This window comes from Orbicella franksi, chromosome 9 (assembly GCF_964199315.1).
Source record: "Orbicella franksi chromosome 9, jaOrbFran1.1, whole genome shotgun sequence".
Classification (NCBI taxonomy): Eukaryota; Metazoa; Cnidaria; class Anthozoa; order Scleractinia; family Merulinidae; genus Orbicella; species Orbicella franksi.
Genome location: NC_138153.1, coordinates 4,246,055 through 4,267,164, shown reverse-complemented (window position 1 = coordinate 4,267,164; position 21,110 = coordinate 4,246,055). Strand labels below are relative to the sequence as shown.

At 39.5% G+C, this 21,110-nt stretch overlaps 1 protein-coding gene across 1 annotated transcript; it reads left to right on the top strand.

Annotated features, from left to right (window-relative positions):
• On the top strand, nucleotides 1-11,880 carry LOC145496923 (uncharacterized). The gene is made up of 14 exons (XM_081476690.1): nucleotides 1-162; nucleotides 494-865; nucleotides 1,384-1,641; nucleotides 2,624-2,947; nucleotides 4,057-4,215; nucleotides 4,946-4,973; nucleotides 5,585-5,657; nucleotides 6,472-7,411; nucleotides 7,821-7,961; nucleotides 8,708-8,898; nucleotides 9,965-10,087; nucleotides 10,639-10,709; nucleotides 11,046-11,086; nucleotides 11,692-11,880. The coding sequence occupies exons 1-14, from the start codon at nucleotides 81-83 to the stop codon at nucleotides 11,796-11,798; spliced, it is 2,910 nt and encodes a 969-aa protein (XP_081332816.1). The 5' UTR covers nucleotides 1-80; the 3' UTR covers nucleotides 11,799-11,880.
• Nucleotides 11,881-21,110: the final 9,230 nt, after the last annotated feature.

Sequence of the window (21,110 nt, the reverse complement as noted above, 5' to 3'; positions counted from 1 at the left end):
TTGAGACAAGTTCAGTGTAGCGTTTCTACTCACTGCAAGACTAAATTTAGTTCCAACTGAAGCCGAAATAACATTTGTCCATGGGACTCTGGTATCGTAGTTTCGTTGTAGTCTTAGCTCTAGTTGTGAGTAGTAACTTCCCATCATCCATTTTTACCTCAGGTAAGAATAATTTACTTTGATTATTATTGACTTAAACCAGCGCTAGATTTAAACATTGATAAAACACTTGGAAACTGAGCACTTCCGCTTTCTGTACTGCAGGGTTGTTTACTGCGGCCCGACGTATTTTCGTTGAAATATTTTGCCCTCAATGTGACGATGTAATTAAGCTTATACATTTGTATACATTAGTATACAAAGCTGTAAGTGAGCTTCCCTTCTCAATTTATTTTGTTCTTGGTCAGTTTTATTTCGGAAAGGCTATAGTTCCAACTTCCTTGACTTTACTTTCGCTTTGTAAAAGCTTAGTTTTCCGAGCTTTATCCAACAGGAGATCGGCAGAAAATCATTTCTACACCAGATAAGCCGACCAAGGTCTTCATTGGCGATAATGTTTCTTTAACATGGCGCTACTATCAGCCGAGTCATCTTACACTACGCCACGTGTTATTTGGTATTTTTAAAAGACCTGGCTATCTGAAGACGGAACTAGCGGAGGTCAATAAAAATGGCGTTCCTAGGGTGAGAAAAGACTATGGTTTATCACTGGGTTGGGCAGGAAACTTGACAGCTTCCCTTGCCGTGTTTGTGCTTTACAACGTGCAACCCGCAGACGGCAAGAAAACATTTGGCATACAAGTAGATTTTGGGTACGAGTATGACATGCTGACCGACATAGTGCGGCTTCAAGTCGAGGCCAAACGTAAGTAGTGTAAATCACCCCGGTCAGCTTGTAATAATTGTAGCCTCACATTGTAGCGAGGCCCTGTTAGGGGTATTCGGGATACGGGATATGAGGTAAAAAAAACGTACGGGATACAGGGTATTTGGGGCAAAATTATTGGGATATTTGATATTTAGATCACGGGTTAAAACGGGATATCGAGTAGGAAAACCGCTAATTTTTGCAGCTGGAATTAACAGGACACAGGATATTTAGGTCAAAAATTAACAAGATGTGGGATACTCAGACCCCTTCCCCCCGCTCCCCACCCCCTGATAGGGCCTCTTTAATTTACGGAGAAAGTTCAATTCTTTCACGTGGTAGAGACTCCACTGGAAAGAGAAATCTTATTTGGCTAGGACTTCCGTATACTCAGCAGAAAATGGCCGAACTTCTTTGTCGGAGAACCAGACTAGAAAATAAAAAAATTATATTGACTGATTAAAAATAGTTAATCGAATATACGAAATTCAAGCTTTTAAAAATTTGGTTTTTAGCCATTGTGGATCTTCCGAGAATCACCTATGTTACTACTCCACCCCTGGTCGGGATGGGACAAAATGTCAGCCTTAATTGCACGGCCAGTAGTATTTCTCCTGTTAACGTCACGTGGTACAAGGGGAACAAAGTCTTGACTAATGGTATTTCCGAATCGGTGTTGACACTGAAGAACATCACAGATAAGGACTGGGGCGAGTTCTTCTGTGTCGCTAATAATTCTGCAGGAAAAGATGAGAAGACTGTTGTCCTCAAAGGTACGTTGCTACGTTGACTACGTTTGTTCTCTATCCTTGAGTCCTGGAATCTTGTTGCTGTAATCCACCCCTTAAACAGGAAGAAGCCAATGCGAGCAATAATCCCTTGTAAGAAAATACATAATTATGTATACTCTAGGTTTTCCTCGCAAATTTTAAGTATAATTATACAATTATTCCACGAGCACGCGTTGGATATGAGATGGTAGAGAGCCAATGAGGCACGTAACGCCGAATTGATTATAATCATCTCATATCCAACAAGCGAGAGTGGAATAATTGTTTTATTAAACACGCCCCCAAAATATAGAAAACTAAAAGGAAACAGAAATAACAACGCCTCAAAAAGATCACGCGTACGCTTTCCATACACGTTATTCCAAAATGGCCGCCATTTAAGTATTCTTTCGTTTACTTGCAAATTAACCCTTTTTACCTCGTTCTTTTAAAAACTCGAAATTCAAAAGAATATTTCCCTTAAACGAGGCAACAAGGGCTCGTTTTCAAGTAAACAAAAGAATACTAAAATGGCGGCCATTTTGGAATAAGGTGTATATTTGTAGAGCGTGGCATACTGGCTCATAACCTATGATGGCTAAGTCAATGAAAACTCCGGAATTACATTATTCAATGATCCAGTTTTTAATAAAAATAAGTAGGCCTCCCGAGAAATGTATGCTTTGGTAAATGGCGTGCTTTCCCTCGACCAACTTGTCGATAGAGGCAATAGATTCCGTACAAACCTCTGTAATTATTCAGTTGTAAATTTTATCTTTTTATTACTATTATCACTTCAATCTGTGTAATTGAAATGAGTAAATATAATGAAATAACTGAAGTAAAAGAAAATGGGTCGAGCTTTGTCTGACGTTTCTGTAAATGAAAAAGAAAACATTTCGATATGATTAAAACAAAATTAGATGGAATTTCATTCAATTTACTTTAGACGAACTTCATTGTAACTTCCTTTTTTACCGTTAAGTTCTCCCCGAGAGCCCAACAATACTGAACACAAACAAGGTTGTTCGCTACGCCAACTGGACGCTACAATGGTCAGCGGTTTACAGTATAGGAGTCTGGGTGACGTTATACACAGTCTGGCACCGAGTTGAGCACGTGACCAAGGACAGAGTGGCACGTGAGAAACCATGGTTACGCGAGAATGTTACTGGTCTTGTGTACCGCAAAGAACTTACCACTGACAGGTCTTACTTGTTCGCTGTAACAGCTTGGAATCGATGGGGGGAGAGTTTGTTGGAAAGAGACAAAATGTTGTCCATATCAACCGATTTTCCAGATAGCGCTGGTAGGATACCATTGTTCTCTATGTTTCAATGTTTAACGTTTACTGACCGTTTGCCACGTCCAAGACGCATAAAAAATCAAGAGGAATTAACTCCTCAGATAACGAGAAAAGTAATGAGAGAAAACTTCATTCTTATTGTTATATCTCTTAGTTAGTACGCTCGCTGTGATTGGTCAATTTAGCGGGCCGTATTCTCCTGTACGGCCCGCTAAAATTTGAAAGTTAATTTTGTTTTGTTGTTTTGTTTCCCAACTGTTTCGTGATTTATCGCCAAGTGCTCTTAACTTTTATAGCAAGTAAAAGTTCAAAACTTTCCTCTACGTTGTGTATTAAAGCGTGCTAACAACTTAAAAACGATTTAAAATTGACTTGCTTTGCTTTCGAGGTGCGTCAGAAATTTAAAGCCGTTCCGCGTAAATAGAAATCGTTCCCAAACCCGTCAGACACACAGTAGAGATATAATAAATATCGTACTAACCTCGTCTTCTCGGTCCACACTGTAAGTTAAGGATCCTCGTTTTTCCCCTTCGATTTATGATATCCGCGCGCTTCGCGCTTGCATCAGTCATAAATCGATGAGGAAAACACTTAGTCCGTAACTTACAAATACGGACCTCGAACTCGGTTAGCAAGAGCTATGTGTATGATTACTCTCGACTCAATTCAAGAACGTAAAAATCATTCAATATTAACTTAACAAGGATTTGGTAAAACAAAGATCTACATGTGCATATGTACCTACAAATATTCACATCTTAGTGATGCAAGTAAAAAATCGATCGTTTTAAAAAACTGTCGATCGTATATCGTTATAGTTAGTAATATGACGACCGAAAAGTGGAAACTTCTCAACTTTTCATCTTAAGTTTTCTCTATAGCCTGCTCCTCGCTCATTTCACATACATCCAATAGATGCAAGCGATGCCCGAGGTAGAGGGTGACCCTCCATACCCACCCACCCCAGGTTAGGTAACGTTTCGGGCTTTAGAATCAGTAACATTGCCAAATTGCCTCAGGGGAGTGGGAAAGATGTAATGTCTCACTAGAATATAGTGGTGAGACATGCTGCTTTTTTCTTTTATTCAGGACACTTTCGTTTTTGTTTACAGTTTCGACTGAGCATAGACCTTCAGTCACACCGTTTGACAGCAACCAAAAGTCTGATTTCACAGGGAAGGAAGTCATCATCTGGGGAGCCGTTAGTGCGTTTTTGTGCATACTGATGTCAGTGGTGGTGATTCATTTTGTACGAAGACAACGTAAAAGAAGTAAGGGAAAATATTTGAGTAAGTAAATATCTGTAATGCCATAGGAGAACCGTCTTTGGATATTTTCCCGTTAACGTCAGAGTAGAATAGATTTTGGAAACAAATCAAAAAAGAGCAATTGTCAATGAATACTATTAACGAGGGTCTGGACAACGGAAAAAGTTACTTCTTGATTACTTAAATGAAATATTTTGTCACACTGTGTAAACAATTTGCCCGGCAGCGTTCGTTATAATCCTGATCACTCCTGGCTCAACGGTGAACCACTACATACATGCATTCTTTATTTGGTAAAGCAGGTCAATAAATGGCAGCAAATGCTGATGAGGACTTGCTCTAACAACAGTACATAACAAATAACTACACGCAAAAGTAAGTGGGAAAAACAGTTTACAGATGTAATATCCAGCTAGCCCACTTGTTCAAAGAGTGGAGCAATCTCAACCAGTATCGTGAGAATTGTTCCTTACCGGTAAACCTTATTAAGTAGTTTATCAGGAGCGAACAAATGAAAGCTTATTTTTGTGGCTAATAAGAGCTGTTAAATGGTTTTAGATGGGCATTGATGCATGAAGTAAGTCTGTACAGTTACCATTTGCTTATGAGGCAAACTTTTGACCCCTTCAGTATGGACGGTATGGTCTAAGTTCTCGTAAGCGACCACCTCCCGTGCGCGACCACCTAGGCTTGACATGAAGTGTAATCAATAACTTTTGTCCGTTTCTTCCAGATCAAACAGGGCACCAAAACGTAAAAGGGTATGTACTGTTCGTCAAATGCAAAGATGGTTAAGATGGAGAAAATTTACACGGATTACAAACGACGAACTTAAAAAATTTAGGCTAAGATTTTCAAGATGCCCAAACCATGACGTAGCTCCTTTAAAAGCAATGGTCACACAAATTTGGCCAAAAATCTCATGTGCGCATGTGCACACCTAACTTTATCGAATGGCAGCTGTGTCGTCCTGGTTTGGTCAAACCACGGAGATGTGAGATCGGTGGCATCGCCATAACCAGTCCAATACTTTGAAATCTTAATTAGCTTGTCCATTACTGTCATTGGTCCTCTCAGGTAGTTTGGGCGTGTAATATCTGGATGGAGGTACGCCTCTTTAATAGGAAAGTCTGTAGCCATGTTAGCAAATCAAACCCAATTGCTGACACATAAAGCAACAGCCAGTCGATCGCTTGAGGTAGAGAGAGGTATCTCAGAACAATTTTTTTAATATGCTGCCATTTCATAGAAGCCAGATGTTTTTGACTTTTGCTCTGGTGTGAATTCTCGGCGAACCTCTTGAAATAATCAGACATAAACAGATATAAGCTAAGTAGCAAATTATGAGTTGGAATTTGTTTTGTTATCACAGGATAACTCCATTTATGTATTCTGCCCCTCACACTTATTCGTTCACATCAGAAGAGGATGTCGTTTCTGTGGCGGTAAGTCAAGTTTCAAATCAAGAGTTCTTTTTAGATAACACCACAGCTTTAGAAATCCCAGGAGAGTCCAGAAATAGCCAATCCTGTGACGTGAAATTTGGTCACGTGAACAGCCCGAGAAGCTTTGCGCGTACTTGCATCTTCGACGAAAACATCCACGCAACGCGCGCGGTAACATTTTCCGCGGAGGAACTGGATGCAATGTCTTAAAATAACTTGAAAGAGACTACCTTGGGAATAAGGCCTGTATGGGAGATCAACTCTCTGATCCTTTCATTCGCTCTTGTTTAGTTACTTCAACACTTTACAGATTGGTAATATTTAAAAGTGAAAACTTTCTGGTTAATCATTTGTCACTAGATGTGGTAGGAGCTCGTGCGGGATTTATAACCAATATACTCGGATATTTGTCCTTGGACCTTATATGTTCCTCGAAGCTCACAGTTTTCCGTGAGTGAAGCTCGAAGAAAACTGTGAGCATCGAGGAACAGATGATGTCCGAGAACAAATATCGTAGCATATTTTCAGTAAAGTCAACTGAGGCTATTGTGTTTATTATCCTTCAAATGTTTTCGCCACAAAGGGGAAAAGCCACTCAGATATTCCCAAATTTAAGCTGGGGCACATTCAGTCACGTGACGCGTTTAGACCAATCGCGTGCGGGCGAAAATATTTGATGGATTATAACGTGGGATATTTGTACTCGTTTCGCGTCTTTTTTGACGCCTCTGTTAAAATGCAAAGCGTGTCGCGCGTGGCCCTCTTTCAGACCAGTCAGCGTCTTACCGCTGACTGGAGTCGTAATTTTTTGCAGATTCAAGGTACTGCCTATGAAAGTGGATCCGTAACACTAGTGGAATCTAAATTAAGTATCCCAGAATCACCTTCGATTTTACAAGAACTGACAGCATCAGTGAGAAACACGCAACGGGGTTCCAACCAATCAAGAACAGGAGAATGCTTTTTATTAACAGCAGCCCAATCTGAATTAAACACAACAACTCCTGACTGTAGGTCTCACGAGGCACTCTCGACGTTTACTCCTCACAGGAGTGGTAAAAGGAGTCAACAGAATCAAAAGATCCACAAGCCTGTAATCTACGAAAGAAGGTATCCTGCAAAGACGAAAATTGCCATGGAAACGGAAGAGGTTAGTGCACTTGGTGTTGTGCGAGAGGTAAATCAAGAATGCAGGAAAATCCAGATACCTGAAACGGACGGTTATCTTCAACCAGCGGACCCTGATAACATACAAGGCGAAACCATTAACACAGGCATGCGCCATGGAAAAGCTCAAACCCAACCCCCCAAGCGCCCTCAACCTAAACCAAGAGTCAAAAGTTTGAGAAGAGGAGAAACCGGCAACTTGTTTCAATGCAAGCATTCGACGTTAACTGGAACACTCTCAGATACACTCTCAAATCCCTTACATGACAAAGAGGTAGCTCAACACTGCGCAAGCGTCAACCCTGCTGACCAATCAAATCACGTCATTCCTAAAACGAGAACCCGTCACTTACAGGAGCACGGATATCAGAATGAAACTTCTTACCAGAACTCATTGCGGCCCCCTGGCGAGATCAAGTCACCATACACGCCAGTGCTCTCTGACACCAATTGGGAAGTGTCACGTGATCAGCTATCCTTATTTGAAAGGATCGGTGGTGGTTCGTTTGGTCAAGTGTGGAAGGGCGCTGCGTTTGACATGGCGGGTGACAAAGAGTGGTCCGCTGTAGCTGTTAAAATGTTAAAAGGTAACTAAAATAACATTAAATTATTGTAGAAATAGCATCAACTCGGAGACATATAAAATATTAAGATATATTTAACTCAGTTATAAACTTTTAACTGACTTAAAATTAAAGTAATGCGTTTTGTCAAATCAATGTCTGTTTATTTACAACTATTCATTAGTTATTTCATGGTTTCCAGAGAAATTAAGGGAAAATATTTATATCACCTAGAATAGTGAAACGCAGCCTTACGGTCACCCCTTTACCCCACTTCGTTATAGCGGTCACTTTATCACCAACCAGCTACAATGACTAACTGAGCTTTTGCTTGGGCCAGAATAAAGTGGCTGTTATATATAACGAGGTGGCTGTAAGGCGGTGTTCTACTGTGGTAATATTAATGTCCGCACTTATGATACATCTGTTACAGAAAATTCGTCGAAATCAGATCTCAGGGATCTCTTGTCTGAACTGGACTTGCTGAAGAAACTTAAACCTCATCCAAACGTGATTCAATTGCTGGGCTGTTTTACTAAGGACGTCATTCGATATAAAGGAAGAAAAGAATTTAGTGAGTTTGTAAACCATTGAAATTATTATAACGGTTATAATGGTCAATAATAGTCATAATCATCATTTTTAAAGAGAAATTTTAAGTCGCTAAAATCTGAGGAGAGGTCATACAATTAGGTAATACTTAAAAAAATAGAAAACATGTTCCGTACGCGTTTCTATCGAGTCATACAAACACAAGTGGAAGTTTAGGAGAGCGAGAAATGCTCAACACAAGTCGACAGGCGAATGCTCCCACGACTTTTTCGAGTTCTCCAAAACTTTCACTAGTGTTTCTGTCACCCAATAGAAACACGGAGAACATGTTTTCTATGTCTGTTAGTAACCACCGCGACGAAAACAAGAAAACAACTTGTTTACTTTCATCTCCAAAATGTAAATTCTCAACCAATCAGAGCGCGTATTTTCTTTGGGCTATTTTCTAATCTATTCCAATGAAGTAGCCTGCGTGACTGGCAGTGTTCTTGTTCGCTCGAGTGACAAAACCGTTAAATCGAGCTGCACAAGCCGCTCCTCACGTACCATTATCCTCGCAGCCAAGACGCTCTCCCGCCGCCAAATTTGCCCCAGCGCGAACAATCCCACCAGCTACGCAGGGTACTTTAAAAAAAGGGAAATTGATGGTGATGACGCTACTTTTGAATTGTAAGCTCAGTTGACCTCCCTGCACGGAAAGAGACGTCTGTTTTGTTATTAGATCGTCAGTTTGAAGCAACAGATGACTTTATAGTTCTTTACCCACAGGGCCGCCTCTGGTCATCCTGGAGTTTGTTCCTCACGGGGATCTTCTGGGATATTTAAAGAAAAGCAAAGGAGAAACAGATGATTATTACAACTTAAGAGGTGCGGACGTTCCACAGAAAATACCAACACAACAACTTTACAAATTCGCATCTGATATCGCTCGGGGGATGGAATTCATCTCGGCTCAGAAGGTCTATTGTAGTGTAGAGATTTGTGCTATCGAATGTTACTAGTAATATCGCTTTCATACGTTTTTGCTCCCTGTTTCTTCCATTTCTCTTTCGCTTATGTACTGTTCTCATATTTGTGACGCATTTATTTCAATACTCAAAGTTTAACAGACGCACATTTATAATTTATTTCTTATAATTTACTTCTTATATAGCGTTGTTTCTTCTTCGACCATAACCCTATGTGGGTATAGGGCCAGACATTCTCCTTCGCCATGTCACACGGTCACGAGCAGCCACTGTTGCCTCGCTCCATGAGCCAAAACCCAATGCTGTTCTTTCTTTTTCTGCGGTTCTCCGCCAAGTCTCTTTCGTTCTGCCACGACTTCTTCTTCCCTCTGGGGTCCATGTTAATGCTGTCTTGGTATGTTTATTTGGATCCATTCTGAGAACGTGGCCGATAAACTTCCAGCGCCGCCGGAAGATTTGCTCACTGATGGTACTGATGTTGGCCCGCTTTCGAATCTCCTCATTTGATATTTTCATAGGCCAATAGATCTTCATAAGCCTTCTCAGACTTTTATGTAGAAATAAGTCTAGCTTGGTCGCATCTCTTTTAGTCATACGCCATGTTTCACAACCGTATAACAGACTAGCTATAACGTTGGACTTAAAGGTTTAATAATGATAATAAATATTTACAGGGGTAAGATAAAAATACGTACAAAGATAAATAACTGCTAAATGTACTTTTGCAAATTTAATTTGGCCACATCTCAGGAGGGAACAGTGACTGCATGCCAATCTGAGGCGGTAGAAGATTGGGTTATGCAAGAAGTGGCCATATTAAGGGTTTTATTGAACTGAAAATGAACCGCCAGATAACATTCTTTTCAATTCGTCGCGTTCGAAACAAGACGAAAACTGCGGTGGGTATCATCTCACGGTTGCTTGTGAACCAGTTACTGGGAACAATATGGCTTCTCATAGTCTGTTTTCAGTGATGACAAGCCACTGCGGAACATACAAGACTCACCCAGATTGTTTTCTCTCTTTTCTAAAGTGGCAAATGTTTTACTCCCTACAGCTCATTCACCGAGATCTGGCCGCGAGGAACGTGTTAGTTGGTGAAGGCCTGCGATGTAAAATCACAGATTTTGGAATGGCGAGAGATCTGGGGCGAAATGAAATTTATGTCAGAAGGTCTAACGTAAGTACGCATGCTGGTGAGTGCTTATCTTCTTTGGTTAACTGTGGCAAAGTTCCCAAGATTATTTCAGTTCTCAGAACATGCAGAACGTTAGCAGCAAATTCCCTAAAGCTAATTGGCGAATGTGAAGCACGAGTGAGCGAGCGAGATCTGGGAAACGGACGAAGGAGAAGAGAATTCAAAAGGGAACAAAACATGGGACCTGTGGGAACTTCCGTTAACCATGCTGATCATTGAGAGTATTGCTGTCTGGTTTCACCGCAATTGATTCCTAATTTCATTATTGTAGAGGTTAAGTCCTTCTGCACGGCTTGCGACTCTGTCGCCCTAACGTATTCAACAACGCCCGGGGGATCTCCTATATAAAATGGACGGGGATGTTCGTCGTACCTTTTAGGGATTAAAAAATCAGTTTTGGTTCCTCTCAGGGTGTTCAGCCTCAAACATTCCACAACGGGAACTTTTGCGGCACTGTTTTTCGAGTTTTATCTGCACCAGCCATTTGTATCTTTTATTTTGTTTATTTTTGGTGTTATTGTCATTAATTCAAGGGCCTGATGCCTGTAAAGTGGATGGCAGTTGAGTCATTAACAAGTCAAGTCCATACCACAAAAAGTGATGTGTAAGTTGAAAGAGATCAAGGTTGGCATTTCGAGGCTACACGATTGGCTTGAGAAACTCGCGCCTCCTTTCTATCCAGTCAGAAGTGAAATCAAAACCAATCGTGACTCGTTCGCACACGTTTTCTCACGTTTCGCGTCAGTTACATGTGTTTTCTTAAAGTTTTGATTGGTTCATTGGATCGTCTGTGTCCTTTGTGATTAGCCAGAGTGATTACTTTGGTTTTGGTTTTACAACACTCAATTGAAAACCGCTCCGTGTTGTGTCATCAATTAGCATGTATACTAAAGTATTTTGACGCTTGAAAAAGGTTATTTCATTTCATTTCATTTCATAGGTGGAGTTACGGTATTGTCCTGTATGAGATTTTTACTCTCGGTGAGTAATTTCTTGTATGCGGTTCTTAAAACATTTCTAGCACCCATTCTCGAATAAGCCCCTCCCTCCCTCCCCCGCCCCCCGCACTAGTAAAGACTTAGCTTAAATTAAAGCCGTTGGAATCAGTTTATGGTACAGTGGAACCCCGTCAATCCCGGGTCACCAAAGGGCCACAAAAATGAGTTGGTCGCATTCACGGGGTGGCCGTAAGGCGGGGTCTCACTGTTATTGAGAAAGACAATCCAGCCCCGGATGCTTAGGCGAAGCCCACGACTAAGTTCCGTGGCCAGGAAATACAATATTCGACAGTTTGGAACCGACAAGACCAAAACATCTGCATCAATTTCCTACTCGTAAAACCGCTAATGACAGCTTGGCTTTCACGATCAAGCTAAGCAAATGTTTATTGTAATTTTTTGTACTTTGAGCGGTTAAGGAGGTTCAAAAGCTAGACTTGATGCTGTACAAAGCAGAATTTAAATGTAGTTTATACAACTGTACTTTTCGGTTCTTGAACTAGACCCCTAGCATGAGCCTGTTGAGCTCATTTCTTCTGTATCTTCAGAGTCGACAATGCCTTAATAAGCGATTTGAAACGTTTCCAGGAGAAAATCCTTACGATGGAATGACCGGAGAAGAAGTTTTTACCTTTGTGGCAAGTGGTCACAGACTACCAAGGACTCCGGCCGTGAGCTCAGACTTGTATGTATAATGAATTATCGCCGGTTTACCGAAAGTGTTTCTCACTTATCCCACCTTGTGATTGCTAAGAACTTCTCTGGCAGCGTCCACACTACGCCGGATCGGAGGAATTTGAAAACACAGCTTTATTTCTACGGTTAGGCCTACCGTCCACACTAATCCTTAACCAAAACAGGGGTTTTCGAAAACACTCGTTAAACGGAGGAATTTGAAAATGCCAGCTTTTCGATCGTTTTCGTGTGAACGGAAACATTTTGAAAACGGAGCTTTTCGAAAACGATGACGTCACGATAATCATATGATTTCCCCGACCGAGTTTTCCTCAAACACAAATCCAAAATGGCCGGTGATTGTTGCGTTTTTACATTCCTCCGGCGTACTGTGGACGGAAAACATTTGATGTGTTTTCAAAGTGAAACCACCGTTTTCCAATTCCTCTTGCGTAGTGTGAACGGGGCCTCTGATGTCAATCCTCCTCGTTAAAGTGCTGTTGCTGGGGCCAGAAATCCTTTTCACTCTATTGGATTGGATCTGAAACTTATAAAAGTCTAGTTTCCTTCGCGCGCAGCGACTCTTCCGGGATGGGAATCTTGTATGTCCATCGCATGTTACTGCAACATTTTCTTCGGGCATCATCTTGGAGAAGATGTAGTAAGAAGAAGTGTCTTTCTGCGTTATATTCAACAATATCGTGATTTGCTGTAATGTAGTGTTTTTTTGTTTTTTTTTTCCGGTAGGTATAATCTTATGAAGCAGTGCTGGCATGAGAACCCTTCCGAGCGGCCGACATTTAGCTCAGTCGAGGATTGGATAGAAACTCTTACTTATGACTACTGACGACGGGAAAAGATCTCCAAGCTTCCCATTGTTAGACTGGTCTTCAACGGAAGCGTGTGGAATTGATTATCATTTGTAAAAATATATTTTATACCAATATCGAGGCTGAAATTCGCTAAATTTTAAGAGTATTTTAAGAACAAAGCCGAGGCTAACATTTTAAAAAGAATATAATTTTTTATGTTGAAAACTTGTAAATACAATTAAAAGTGTCTAAATTTATTCCTTTCTCTAAACGGGAAAACTAGCCAAAAAGCATCAAAAACAGCAATAGCCATTTGTTTGACGCTAGTAACAAGAAGTTACGTGCGTCATATTAGGCTTTAATGCCTGCAAACTGGCTCCAAAATTACTTTAACACCATGCAGACACGAAGTATATTCAAAAACAAAAATGTCATACGTTATAATCTAAGAATATTTACGAGATTATTTCCAGACTAAAATCGTCAGAAAAATAAGGCATTCAACCTCGGCCGGAAAAACAGTATTCTTATGAAAAAAAGAGTGTATTACAAAGAAGCAATCTGATCACCTCTCTACGCGTTAAAATTCAGGCTAGTCATGCCATTACGATGGACCGTTTGCTAAAAGTTTAGCCGATTTGCCAGATAATTAGAGAACTGTTTTCTGCTAAGAAGAAAAACTTTTCCGGTAGGTCTGGCCAACCCCAGTCCGTATCGAAGAAATACAGGTGTCGTTTAATTTAAAGGTTATCGGCTAGTCTCCCCGTCTGTTTGCTCTAACTATGAAACTGAAAATCAAAATCATTACGACAATCTTAAGTCCCCAGTAGGGGCCTTAAAGGACCCCAGTCAGCCACACCTTTGTTTTTGTTTACATGCGAGTGTTTGGCTATTGTGTTTTATTCGGAGCATGTCGAAACGAAGGAAATCATTATAAAACTACTAAAGGTAAAAAATTAAACATACTTTCAGGAACACAACTTGCAGTAAAGTAATAAGAGTTCGCTTCACCGTGCAATGTCAATAAGTTCGATAGCATCGAAAGTAGTGGAGGCTGACTATTAAGGTACTGAGCTCAATAACACCTATAAACTAGTGGCAAGAGCATACGCCCAAGCCACAACAATAAACTTTTAACAATGACATTGGCTTTGTAATGTATTTTACAATAAAGGGACGGACCATGGCATTTTTTTTTTTTTTTTTCTTTTGAGGGAGGGGAGTTGGGCAATTTTCAGCTGTGACATGTAAGGATTTTTTCAAAACAGTAAAACGCGGGCTAGACATATATTGCAAAGCACTTGCTCGATTTTTTTTCCATGGCTCCCCATACACGATTATTTCTTTCAGCAGTTTTTGTTGTCTCTGAGGATTTTTTTTTTTTTTTGAAAATTGAAAAAATATTGTTGTTACGTGCTGGAATAACAAAGAGATGTCCGCAAACAAGGCATAAGTGAAAAGAACTCCTGAGTACGATATAAGGTACGCAAGAAAAGGGTGACAACGAGCAATTACCCTTTTTAAATATTATTTATTAGTTTTACGCTAGCTGTTACATTTACTTCGGTTAAAGAAGCAGTTCGTAAAGCAGACGTACTGTCCTTCATGGCCATACAGATATTCATCTTGATTAACTTTGAACTCCAACTTCCACCGAATGTAAACAATAATGCTTGGCTTTCTTGATTCACTGCATTCTTTCCACCCACTGGATTCTTCTGTTTACACAAACTCTTACAGAGGACTTCATAATAAACTGTAAATTCTATGTCTTTTTCCCTTTTCGGCTACCATCTCTTGCTTCTCTTTCTTCTCCTCGGATATAGCAAGGGCAGAATTATCGAAGTCATAGCTTCACCATAGTGATCGCAGTTGATTATAGCTTCCTCACAGTATCGTATCCACAGCATAAAGTTGAATCACAAGCGGCCACGAGGGTAAGCTCTCGGGCAAATAAGGAGAGAGTGTATCTTGTATTACTTACAAGCCTGCTTTTATTCTTTCTTTTACTCTAAGCATCTAGACTGTTCTGTTGTTATCTATAATTTGTTACAAGGTGTACTATTTGTGGAAACTGCTGAGTCACATCAAAGAAATTTCTGGAATATTGCAGATTGTAAGATAATTCTAGAAAAGTCTGGGATTGCGTGACAGATACACTAAAAGTAATTCTGATCCTCATAACATTGTAAAGAATTTCTCAAAGCAGACGGTACCTTTCTCGGTAACGGCAAAAATCATATGCAAATTTACAAGCCGTCGTTAAGATCTGTCGAACATTTAACTCAAAGCTGTCACAATCAGCGATTTAGCCAATCGGATCATGATATCACTTCTGGTATCATGGAAAGGCGGTATTAAGAGAATGTCCAAGGTCTCCCCCGTTACGCCCCGCTCGCTTCCTCTCGTCGCATTTTTTTCTCGCCCTCGCCGGGGAGCCTGTTCGCAGGCTATATACCATGGAAATTAGGAACAACGAGTACCCTCGTCGTTTCTATGGAAGGGGGATGCATCCCCGGACACCATTGAGATACTCCTGCGATAAAAGTGAATTGAGGATTCCTTTTTCAGCGCACTGCCCATGTACATTGCTATAAAAATAAAATCACCTCATATCCAACAAGTGCGAATGAATAATTGTTTTAGTTATTCATTGTCGCGAACATTAACTTAGCCCTCCTACAGATGATGCAGACTATTCAGCTCCACCTAAACAAAGCGATTGCGTTAAAGGACGGCAAATCGTCGGAGCGTTGTTCTCTGTGGAAGTTAAGTGGAACACGCGAAGAAAGCAAGCGAGAGAAAATAAGTTAATAATAGATTTCGCTCAGTATCAAGAAAGTTACGACAAACCAAAAACGACTATCTGACAAGAGGCCGGTGCGGGGGTGCTCGTCGGAAATTTTGAAGAGAACCCCTAAAAGAGGTACTAAGATCCTGTTTTGTGGGCGTGGCTTGAAATCCCCCCCCCCCCCCCCGCTAAGTGGTACTCATTTCTAAACTAACACACTATGTCCTGTCATATTTTTTCGGCTCAATACCCTAAAAGGTACCGCAAAAGCTTCCACTGTGGAAATTTTGAGGGTTGAACACCCTAAGAGGTACCAAAATCCTTTTAAACTCCTAATAGGTACGACGAGCACCCCCGTTCTTTTTATTTGGAAGTCCCCCCTGGTGCGGAGCGTCACCCTGACATCATATTCCCGTAAGGAGTCAAATTGACCAAGAATTTTAAAAGCTTGACAAGACATTGAGCTCATAACCGATAACGTCGCTGAACGAAGGACAAATACGGTGACAAAATGCCGCTGGTTTGGAAGTCCTACCCCGGTGGAATCCAGTGTTACACCAAGTAACAAGCTTAATGGGTCCTGAGCCGTAAATCAGGTTCCAGTCACTTTGGGTAGGTTTTTGGGTCTAGAAGGTTTTGTTTAATTAAGTTTGGTTTGCTTTTAATGCTTTTTTGTACTATAGTTGATAGAGGAAAATGTTTTTTACATTCAATGACTTCATGCTTTTTATCAATCTTTTCAGTGTAAAATTACAGGTCGCAAAAATCGATGAATCGCCCGTCCAATTTCGATGACGTTCAATTCTCGGCTACAAGCCGGGAGTCGTGAGACAATCAGAAAACTGGAATTGCACTGCTGAATTTCTAGATTTAATTGATAATTAGGTACCAGTGTTTCAATATCATTTTTGTAATTTCTTTTTTTTCTTCAAATGTCCTTAATTAGTAGAGGGTCTTTACCCTCGGTTAGATGGGCTCCACACTTCAATAAAGTTATTGATTGATCTTGTACATATATATCTGAGCGATTTCGCAAAAGCAATTGCTTGCTAGGTTTTCGCCTGGATTCGGACGAAGCCCGAACCCAGGCCGTCCAGGTCTAGCCAGTGGCCATAAACCTAGGGAGGAGGGGGTGGGGGGCTGTCGAGGGCAGGGGAAAGGGGAGGGTGTCTTACTGACATCTTCACTTAGCTAAACTTTTCAATGCCAAATAACCTTGCTATTGACTGTGTTGCTGGGCACTTGGCTCAGCTATTGAACATTGTTTGAGGGTTGTGTGTTGACATGGCACGCTGCTGGATAGGCCCATGCCAATTGCATACGCAATGGACAATCTCCTAGCCAGGGGGTGGTTAGAACATTTCTGGCCACTATCTGTCTGTCTGTTTTTTTGTTTGTTTGTTTTTAATACTTTAATTGTGATTCACACTACTTACAACACTGTAATACAACTACTAATTACAACAGTGATAACTATTTACAACAGTCATACAACTACTTACACTACTTATACCACTTACCAATATGATGCAATTACAGATGTGCACAACTTACTCTACAAAACAATACGATTAATTTCCTAACTTACGATACTAATACTTACACTACTTACGATATAATACCATTACTGATGCTTCTTACATTCATATTATAACAATATATAATGGTAATTGAACAGAGTGGAGTACAATTTGGTCTGAAATCATATGCATGATTTCAAAATCAAACGAACGCGCAGCGCGAGTTCGATTTGAAATCACAAGTATAATTTCAGACCAAAATTGCACTCCACGAAGTTCAATTACCACTATTTATTAAATCACTTTTAAAATCCTCAGTTTTTCGCCTAAAATTTTAGATTTTGGTATAGCGGAACCGGCCCTTGTGAGGTAACTTTAAGAATTCCTAGGAATTCCTAGGAATTTCCTAAGAATTCCTAGGAATCTAAGGTGTGAATTTTCACGGTAATTCGGACTCGGAATTCCTAGGAATTCCTAGGAATTCCAAGTTTACATAGAGCTGACTTGGAATTCCTAGGAATTCCTAGGAATTCTAACTGAAATATACTCACCTTGAAAATTCCTTAAAATTCCCAAAAATTCCTAGGAATTTCTGAGAATAACTTGGAATTTGTAGGATTTTTTGAGAATAGGTTGGAATTTTTTGGAAAATCTGAGAAAAACTGGGAATTTTGTATCATTTGTAGGTCAGACAAAATTTTGATGATTAATGCCCGACATTAAAATAACAAATAAAGTCACTGATATCACATCAAACAGGTTTTAAATCAATGGTTTATTACATTTGCTTTCATGAATTTATACATAAGATTAACTATCCTGTTTCTTTTTCATTACATCAAGAATCAAAAGCAAAACTGAAAACAGATATGATGGTCAAACTTTTACATGTTTGATAAAAAGAGAACTCTTTCAGATAATTTACTTACTTTTTTGGTTTAGAAATCCAACAATTTTCCATTCACAAGATTGTAGCTTAAATTATTGTTATTATGTGGAACAAATCTGGATTTTCATGATTGTAAGGAATCAATGGTAAGAACAAAACTGAAACACTCCTTAAAATTAAAAAAGGCTGAGTTTGGGCAAACTTAGCTGCTGTTCAGTTATTTCTGTTGATTCTGCAGCTTCTTTTGTTGCCCTCTAATTAGGGTGTCAACAGCTAGCCTCTTAATCGTCATCTTTGTTGTATGACACCTAAAACAAATTAACAAAAAAATACATTACATTGCGATATATATGAGGTACTGTAAGACTGAGATCCAAATGTTTATGTGCTCACAGTTTAATACATGCAGCTAATTAAGACCTGACTGTAAGCTGGTTGAAATGTTAAAAGAGAAGACTTGATAATTGTGAAGGTGCTTGTATACTATTGATAAATATGTTACATAAATCTTGAGCTCACAGTTGATTAAATAAAGGTTTTCCTTCTTCTGTCAGTGTATCAACAACTCTCGAATTGGAGGATATATATACCACGGTTTTTAGCCAAATTTAGACATTAGAAATATTAAAAAAGACACTTAAAACATTAAAGGAACATTTAAATAATAGAGTAAACACAAAGGAATATACGGATGGACAAAAATTGAAGATCAACACGGATTGCCATACAGTCAGGCTGAAACACACAGGAGACACGTATCAAACTCATGCACAATGTGGCTGCCTCGTCGGGAGTTTTTGTGAAGAACTTTGACTGGGATCAGAGAGAACTGCTATATTTGTTTCGTTTGAACAAGTGTGGCGAGAGAAACTACTTGTTATTCGCAAATCAAATTGTTTAGGCACCCACTGACTGGGCAACCTAAATTGTTTCAACTTTGCTTTAGCCAGAATTAATTTCATACCATGACTGAGTGACCCACTCGTGTATGATTCGTGATGAAAAAGTTCATTGAAAAGCTTCTGTCTAAATACAAGAATTTACTTTGTATAATATAAGGTTACTTGAATTCGATTACTCACCAAATAATTTTGTATACGGCTAATCTGCCCTTTGAATTTTTCCCCGTTGAAACATCCACAGTAAGACTTTCCTTTAGCTCCAAATCTTCGCCAATAATAACTTGTTTTTCGTTAATGACACTCACCCTGTTTTCTTCTGGTCACAGGACCGCAGCAAAAACCATTTTGATATAATTTTGGAAGTGAAATCTACTAAAACGCACGAGCGATCAACCGTTAACGCTGAATTCAAAGATGGGCGCCAAAAGAGAATGAATAACGCGATCTTTGTCAGGTTCAGTCACGAGGATAGTCAGGTGAAAATTGGCGTGCTGTGATTGGTTCCGTTGATCAGTTGAGGAGAGAATGGAACTGGAGAAGAAGGAGAGAGAGACTGGCAACGAGGCTGCCGGACCAGTCGCTTTCGATGGCAAGTCTGTTTCCCTTTCCACGCGATTTTGGTGGTCTTTTGAAAGATGGGTCTTGCTTCAAAAGGAAAAAACTACACAGACTTTTTACGAAGAAATCAAGGAGGAAAATGGAACGTACTTTAACTGGTTGATCTGTTCTCGACGGTTGTCAAGATAACAAAGGATCGTGAGGCACTTAAATCAAGTTCACTGCAAAGGTAAGGAATCCAATTTTATAGGGATTTTCTGTTATGATAAGCTATAATTGTAAATAAATCAAACTAAGCGATGCATTGTGTGCTATTTAAAAACCCCAAAAGCCGAAATTCACCTGAAAAGTTTCAAATCGACTTAAGGAAACGAGATAAATTCTGCGAAATAAGCTTAAGCTTGTTGTATTAGTCCACCAAATCTATTTTGAGAGCCCACATGTTTCAACACCCAGTCAGCACAATGCAGCAAGTATAAATTTGCAATGCTTGTCATTTTTTCCTTTCAATTATTTATAAGGATTAACATGATATGAGATCTATAGTCTTTTCAATACATCAAGATGTAGGTTTTTTTTATTTGCATTGTCATTTATTTGTGTCAGTTATTTATTTGTTTCCCACTGACTCAATCTTTTTGATTCGTTTGATTTTGTTGTGTTATGAATTAAAGTGACCGCAAGGACAAGAAAATACAAGAAACATATTGATGATCCCACTATGCCCATACCAAAATCTACAAGATTCGACCACAAAAATTGCTTAAAGCAGTCTTCACAAGCCTGTTGATGTCATCTCCCTCTCTTGCATCACTTTTTGCTGGAGATCATTTCCAGCACCATGAACAGAACACCTCAGAGTCTTCGGCTCACCTGAGTGAGATGGCTGTTGGCAAAAATGTTGTGGATGACTTTGATGGATTGTGGAGTCAACCTTTATGCAAGAATTGAAGCTTCACAGAAGCATTTGATGAAATGGAGTTGCATATACCTGAAAAGACTACAGAAATACCAACTGATGTAATACACAACAACTCAGATTTGTCCACAGACAGTGATTCAGATAATGATGTTGAAGTTTCTAGTTCTGACTCCTCTGAAGAATTTGAGAACTCTGACACTGATGGCCATTCACTTGACTCCCCTGATGAAAGTGAAACTAATGGTTCCTAAGAAAAAGACATTTTCTGCCAAAGAATATGCCTGTACGGCTATTCTGGCCTTAATTTCAAGACATTGTATGACAATGAGAGGCTGCTAGAGATATCCTTGTTTTAATGAAACTACGGGTAATTTGTCCAGAGAATGTCACAGTACAGTTTTACAAATGTACAGCAGGTGTGTGGAAACTGTGAGCTTTTCATTTATGACATCTGAGAGAGATGTCTTCCTCTTTTTCCTAAATTCAAAAAGGATCAAGTCAAAAATTGTTCAACAGTGGGCTGTGATGGGTATGTGTGTGAATCTACAATTATATTAAATATATACATGCATATATATACATTTGGTTTTATTGGAATTGTAAATAATATATATTCATTTATGCTGACAGGAATTTTTTGCTTAATCTATTTATCAAATCTAAGAGCATCCATTTTTCTATCAGTTAAACTCTGGGTGTTTGATTTAAGGGTCCATATGGGCACATATACACTAACAAATCATGTTGGATCTAAAAAGCAATGTTATCAGTGCTATAGTTTTATGTTGAGTTGTCAGACTTAAACTGGAATTAATGTACATTTCTTTGGAAATAATTACCTTGGAGCTTGACAACAATAAAAAAGGATGGAACTACAGAGAAATGATCGTGTTGATTTTTACTAATGTACGGAAATTGATTCATGCACTGAGTTCATC

Coding starts and splice junctions, on each gene's coding strand:
- LOC145496923 (XM_081476690.1), top strand. CDS start 81: ATGGGACTCTGGTATCGTAGTTTCGTTGTAGTCTTAGCTCTAGTTGTG. Junction 1,642..2,623: donor GAAGACTGTTGTCCTCAAAG/GTACGTTGCTAC, acceptor TTTACCGTTAAG/TTCTCCCCGAGAGCCCAACA. Junction 7,962..8,707: donor TAAAGGAAGAAAAGAATTTA/GTGAGTTTGTAA, acceptor CTTTACCCACAG/GGCCGCCTCTGGTCATCCTG.